Source organism: Galeopterus variegatus, unplaced genomic scaffold (genome assembly GCF_000696425.1).
Source record: "Galeopterus variegatus unplaced genomic scaffold, G_variegatus-3.0.2 Scaffold12265, whole genome shotgun sequence".
NCBI classification, from domain to species: domain Eukaryota; kingdom Metazoa; phylum Chordata; class Mammalia; order Dermoptera; family Cynocephalidae; genus Galeopterus; species Galeopterus variegatus.
Genome location: NW_007738376.1, coordinates 28,036 through 35,119, shown reverse-complemented (window position 1 = coordinate 35,119; position 7,084 = coordinate 28,036). Strand labels below are relative to the sequence as shown.

Below are 7,084 nucleotides of genomic sequence, written 5' to 3'. Positions count from 1 at the left end.
GGCCAGAATCTATCCTGGATAGAGGATCCATCAGAGAGGAAACCCATGGCCAATCAACAGGGGCAACAATATCTCAGGGTTCAGCAGCAGAAGAAAGTGCCCCAGCAAAACCAGGAGAGGGTACCAAGAGAACACTACACATGCAAGAACTAGGAGCCCTCAGGCAAGCTCTCTGCTCTCTGCAGGTGTGAAGGTTTTCCCAGGGTAGGCCAGGGAAGGGGATTGCTGCTCCTCTGAGAAATATAGGTGATTTGGTGTCATTCGAGTCATGCTGACACCATAAGCTTGGTGGGAGGGTCACCATATTTATCTTCAAATCATCTTAAATTTCTGCAGCTATAGGATATTATATATTAACACCTGCACATTTTAGGAATCGAATATATTAATTTTTTCATACAACAAATAACAATGGTATGCCTACCATGGCTGTTGTAAGCATTGGGTTAGCTCTTCTACTGCCCATATGACATCCTCTGACTCTCAAATGGAAAAGATTCCACCCAGAGGGTTAGCAGAATCTCACCATGTGATCATCCTTGGGTCTGAGTCACATGTGAGAAAACATCCAATGTTTATAACTCATGCTATGACCTCGATTATTTTTCCAGGATACTCTTAAGGTGTCACTTTTGGGATAAGAAAGAGATTGTGCTCCTGATTACTTTTTACTTTGCTTTAGGAAAACTCTAATTACAAAGCCTGTGTTAGGGGATGGGGGTGGAGGAACTTTTTGATTTTTAATTGGAAACTTTACTTGGCCTGTAAAAATCAACAAATGAATAGAACAACTTTAAACTACACAGATGAAAGCTTCAGAATCACAAGGGGACTATCCATAGACAGTTGACGGGTTCAGTTGAAACCAGTTCAACAGAAATAATGTTAATGAGGAAAATGTAGTCACTGCTTCAGTTTAGGAAAACAATGCATGTTGCCCTTTGGAAGCAATAGAGTCGCTCAACTTACTGGAGAAACTTTATGATGAGGACGTTTTGATTGCTACAGGAGAATCTTTTAAAGGCAAAATGTGATTGTTAAGTTATTTGGCAAAATATCTGCATTGTGCACTAATACACATATACATAAATATGCATAAGTGATGGGTCTAAAACAATGGTTCACAACAACAGGCAAGTTTTCCCCCAGGGCATATCTGAAAATTTCTGGAAATAGTTTTTGTTGTTACAACTGGGTGGAGGAGGATGCTACTGGCCTCTAGTGGGTATAGTTCAGGGATGTTGCTAAACACCTTACACCACCCAGGACAACGCCGCCCACGACCCCATCAAGAATGATCTGGCTCCAAACGTCATAGTGCTGAGACCGAGAAACTCTGATCTACATAATTAGCTTGTACTGGGTACAAGGCCACTAAACCTTTGTAAGACTTAGGACAACGCCGCCCACGACCCCATCAAGAATGATCTGGCTCCAAACGTCATAGTGCTGAGACTGAGAAACTCTGATCTACATAATTAGCTTGTACTGGGTACAAGGCCACTAAACCTTTGTAAGACTTAAAATATTCAAATAGTAAATATTATAACGGCCATGTCAAGATTTCATCTTTGTGCAAATTACCAAATAAGTGCTTGAGGCAATATATATGCTCATGGAGCATATATACTGCTTATGTGAGGGCATGTATGTGTGCATGTGTGTTGCCACACTCACACACGAATGTGCACATGTACAGAGGGCTGGATTTCAGGTGGCACACATCAGGACAGTATACACAGCCAACCTCGATCTGGACGGTTGGCACCATTTTCTGGTTGTTTAGTGAGCAGATGACCAAGTTCTGACTCAGAACTGAAGGAAGACTTTTGGGAGTTTCTTTTTATAACACACACATGTGAGCACACATACATGCACAAACGCACACGCAAGCAGATTGTGTCTCTTCTTCCTGTGAATATTACCACATCTGGATGCAATACCTTAAAGAGCAGCAGCAGTTCTGCATTCATGAGCAGAGCTGGCCTGAGGACCAACCTGGCAGACTGTGATGCAGAGACAGTGGTAAAAAGACTTGGTCCTTATTAACTCTTAAGCCCCTGAACTAAGAAACTCTGAAGATGCCTACCACTAACTGCTAAGTATGTGAGTTGGTACGTGTTTTTTGATTTGTTATTTGCAGACGTCTATACCTAAACACATTCTTTTACACGGTGTCTGAAAATTTCAGGAAATGTTAGTAATTTCCATTTCCAGATAGATAATAAGGAATTAAGAAAGAATGCACATAAGTCTACACCTATCTATGACAGAACATCAATTTTCCTAGACTTCACACAATAATAGAGAAAATAACAGCTTAACTTTGATGAATGATCAAATCAACATTAGCCCTATTATCACAGTCTCAGTGTTGGGAAAATCACTTCTCTTCCCAGTACTAGAGAGCCACGTGATTTCCTTCCAATCATTGCACCAAACAAGTTACATTTTAATTTCTTTAGAAAATGAAGAATTTGTTTTTCTTTAAAAAGTGTGACAGTTTGCTCTTGAGCACCAAATGACTAGGCATCACAGACAAAGGAGACAGGAAACTGGGAGTTCCTGGAAGGCTTACCGTTGAGCCATTTGGAATTGTACTGCGCAGTGCGGAGAGGAGGTAAGATGCCCAGACTTCGGTAAATGGCAGGATCACGTCCCGGGAAATCCATGGCTGTAGCTGCGTAGAGCTCCCCGCCGGCCGTGAGGAGAGCCGTGGAATTGTGCTGGGGACTGTAGGGACAGCGGGCCATGCCGCTGATCTGATCATGGATCTCGGTGAGGTTACTCAACTGTGGATAAAGAACAAAGAGAAACCAATCCTTAATGGTGTTAATGGATTGCATCTACCACGATCACAGGGACATATGCACACGAAGCTCTCGGGCTCGTGATAAGAGATGACAAACTTTGACTTCGATTAAAACAGCATGCTGTGGTCATGGCAAGAGAATCCGTCAATCACTCTGCTTCTCTCATCCCCGTGGAGTTGCTGGGCCTCATATCACTGAATGCTCACAAAATATGAAGTAAGATCATTATAGATATGGCTTTGATTTATAATGCATGGGTGCTGCAAATTTTTCCACTTTAATAAACAAACCAAATTCAATATTTATAGAAACATAACTCATAATAAAGAATTGCACACAACTTTATCCATATAAAAGTGAAACAATATTATAAATAGCCCTCCAAAATATGTTCATGGGTCAGGATGTGTGGACATTTAGCACCACATAGCTAAATAATTTCCAAGACTTTTTTTTTCCAGTTTTCAGAAGGACACCCTAGTGTCTTGGCAGCATCTATGAGTCCAGCTTCCCAAATGCTGCATTCTCGACTCATCACTGAAGGGATGTTGGAGGAATCTGTGCTCACCAGGTTCTTCACTTTTACTGAGCGTGGAGAGGTAACAGAGGAGAAGGCTGGGCAGGTGACACAGACATGCTGCTTGCTCTGCTGCTAGGTGTGTAGCCCCGGGCATGTGATCTACACTGTTTGTGTTTTGTGTTCTCCTCTTATAAAATGNTGAAGGGATGTTGGAGGAATCTGTGCTCACCAGGTTCTTCACTTTTACTGAGCGTGGAGAGATAACAGAGGAGAAGGCTGGGCAGGTGACACAGACATGCTGCTTGCTCTGCTGCTAGATGTGTAGCCCCGGGCATGTGATCTACACTGTTTGTGTTTTGTGTTCTCCTCTTATAAAATGGAGCCCCACACAGTAACCACCTCACGGGGTCTCTGCTGAGGGCTGAATGACTGCACTGACATCAAGCACTGAGAGCAGCGTGTGGAACCGACCCACGGAGCTCTCAGTGAGCATTGCGCCTCTTCTCACCTCCCCCTTCATTTCCAATAACTGAATGTTAATTTGCAAATAATGAACAGGAAAAGCAGATGATAAGTAAAGGTTTTGAGAGCAGTTGTGCAGCCAAGAAATTAAAATATTTCCTCATTATATTCCCTGAGGAATATTGACGTCCCAAATTAAGAAAATTACATGTGAGTTCTGATGACCTGTCATGCTACTGGTATAAGATGCGTAAATTAAAATTCCTGTCAATAACGAGGGGTTGGGCTGGCCAGTTAGCTCACTTAGGTAGAGCACAATGCTGATAATACCAAGGTAAAGGGTTCGGGTCCCCAGACAGGTCAACCACCAAAAAAAAAGAAAATTAAAAAAATTAAAAAATAACAGGTGAAAGACAAGAAAGAGGATCAGACATAACTTTACTTTGCCCGGGGTTACATTTGTTTGTTTTATTTTTTGATATGCTTCTTATTCAATCTGTAGGTTATATTTTTTACCTTTGCATTGTGATTTTAGATCATTTTAATACTTAATAATATCCCCACCATAAGGCCGAATAAGAAAAATAATATATTTATGATTAATGTTTAGGGTCACTGGTGGGGAAAATGCTGATTGAAATAGTTTAGAAACATGGTTAAATTTAATTATACAACCTCTAATTATTTCTGGTTCTTCATATAATTAACAGTCCTGATTATAAGAGAATTAAGAAATCAAATATTTATTCAATTTGATAGAAGGTGGTTTTGCGTTAAAGAGCTACGCCCCAGTGTATAGAAATGTCTTTAAAACTAGGGTTGCAATACAGTTTTGGCTTCTTCTGATGATATGTCCTGTCAAGGCCCAACAGGAAGCCATACCGAGCGGTTGGTGCACACAGGCGTGAAGGCGTTGGTCCCACACGTGAACAGCCGGTTGCCTCCCACCAAGAGCACCCGGATGTAGTTCTGACATTCCTCCTGCAAAAACAAAAATCACAAGAAACACGTTAACAATCCCTAAGTGCCAGGGAATGGCAAGTATGAATACATTTTTTCCGGCTAATAATTAAAATGTTGACCAATAAAAAAAACAAAAACACAAAAGTTCTCCAATATTGACCAAAAAATAAAAGCAAAATTGTTAAACAATCTGACTTTCTGTGTCTGCACACATGTTCAATAGGAATATTTATGAAGATAAATATGTGTTCAATTAAATTCTCAAAGCACATATCATTTTTGGCAAGCATGGGATCAATGTGAATTGTATCAGATGACAGTGCAAACTCTAAATTGCCTTGGACATTTATTAAGAAAATAAATAAAGGAACCGATTGGATACTGCTCATGAAACAGTGCCTTGGAAAACTCCCCAGGACTTTGAAAAAATGTTGCAAATGCTTCTCCAGTAAGAAGGTCACCTGTGCCACTCTGTACATAAACTGGAGCAAGTTTCACTTTATGGGCTCAAACTGCATTAAATACAGAGCAACTGCTAGGGTACTTAAAAAAGTTCATAGAAATGTTGTATTATTTTTTAACTCCATTTTTCCACAAACTTTTTGAAGTACCCTTGCATCTGTTAACATTTTAAATTAATTGACAAGTAAAAATACAACTAATATGGAAAAAATGTCTGGAACATTCAAGACAAAACCTGATGGTGAGAAATATCTAATGAGTATGTTTTGTGTTTGCAAAGCATTGATAGAAAATCTGGGGTACAGCCAGTAATGATGGACATGTGAGCTAGAAGGCCCTTCATTCACTGAGCAAGCATTTACTAATTAGCTACTCTTTGGTAGAAGCTTTGCTAGAAGTCACAATCTAGGCCCCTGGCAGAAAAATTAAAACACAGGGTCAGAATAATCACTATGGAGCTGTAATGCGGAGAACAGCACATTAGCCAGCTCCAGAGGGGAAGGGGAAAAAAGAGGTGTAGCAAAGCTTCTTGGAGTTCACACCTATCACTATGGAGCTGTAACGCGGAAGCACAGAGGAACAGCACAGTAGCCAGCTCCAGAGGGGAAGGGGAAAAAAGAGGTGTAGCAAAGCTTCTTGGAGTTCACACCTAAGATAACATTTTTTAAAAGAGTAATATTCACTGAGGCTTCCTGGAGAAGGAGTCTGTAGGGCACATGTAGGATTTTACTGGACTGAGCAAAAAAGGGAAAAGTTCCAGGCAAGTGTAATGGACTGTGACAAGCATCAGGGCTAGAGAAAGCATGGTGCATTCAGTGGGTACAGGGGGGTAATACATAAGCAGGGGAGGGGACGAGGGCTGGCTATGGCAGGCTTGTGAGTTTGCATTTTACTCTGAATGTAAAAGGACCCACTGAATGATGGAACTGCATAAGCTTTTGCCTTGAACTCATGTTTGCTATTGAAGGACCACTTGGGAATCAGTATGGAAGATAAGCCGGAGTGAGGGAGGCAGGTAGGGAATCCACTTTCACAATTCATGCATTTGACATTACGTGCCTAGACCAAGATGGTAGGCACTTTGGTGTCTTTGAAAAGACAAAGTCAGAATCTAGCAAATCTCTAGGACATGATGACTGGCTAACCAACTAGACATGGGAGATGCTGCATGATAATATGATGGTTTAAATCACATAGTGTCCAAAATCAGGATAATCTGGATCTAATGGTACAGTCATCCTCTCTTCACCCAAGCAGAACCCCATTCCTGATGAAAATGTTGATTTTCCATAACCTAGTCTGCTGCATAACCCAGCTGCGACAATGAAAAGTGCTATGATATTTGAATTTGCTTTTTAAATATAAAGTGAAATACCAAGGGTATAACACTATGACTCTCAATAACAGTAACAAATTATTACTGGCTACTAAATTGGGAAAGAAAAGAAATTCAGTAATCTAAGCCACTGAGAAAGGTATACCAGATAGGGGAGGCTTGTTTTATTTTGTTCTGTTTTGTTCTTATAACTGGAGAAAGGGCAGGAGAGTTTAAAGGGAAAGAACAGAACAAAAGACTTCAAAGAACCACACAGTCATCCCCCCGCAGGCTGACGGAGCTCAGGGAGAGGCGCGGCAGAAACCGCCACCTCGGAGCAGAGCAGGACAGGAGTCTGTAAAGCAGGGATCAGAGTGAGGATGGGAGCAGGAGACCTAAGCCCGTCTGCGGGGTCTCTAAAAAGCCATCTGGGAGAACACAGGGCTATGAGAGCCTGATGGCCTTAATGGATGAAAGAGACGTGATAATGACACTGTAATAAAGACTATGATGGAAAATTACAAGCAGTGGAGAGCAGTAGGGATTATG

General features: G+C 41.2%; 1 protein-coding gene across 1 annotated transcript in view; it reads right to left on the bottom strand.

Moving 5' to 3' along the window:
- Positions 1-2,517: 2,517 nt before the first annotated feature.
- LOC103611021 (semaphorin-5A-like) overlaps positions 2,518-7,084 on the bottom strand; it is a gene marked incomplete at its 5' end in the record, with an annotated part of 15,135 nt that continues 10,568 nt past the window's right edge. Inside the window, 2 exons of the mRNA XM_008595065.1 lie at positions 2,518-2,792; positions 4,678-4,776. Of these exons, the coding sequence (XP_008593287.1) occupies positions 2,526-2,792; positions 4,678-4,776 (366 nt within the window). The remainder of the gene's footprint in view (positions 2,793-4,677; positions 4,777-7,084) is intronic.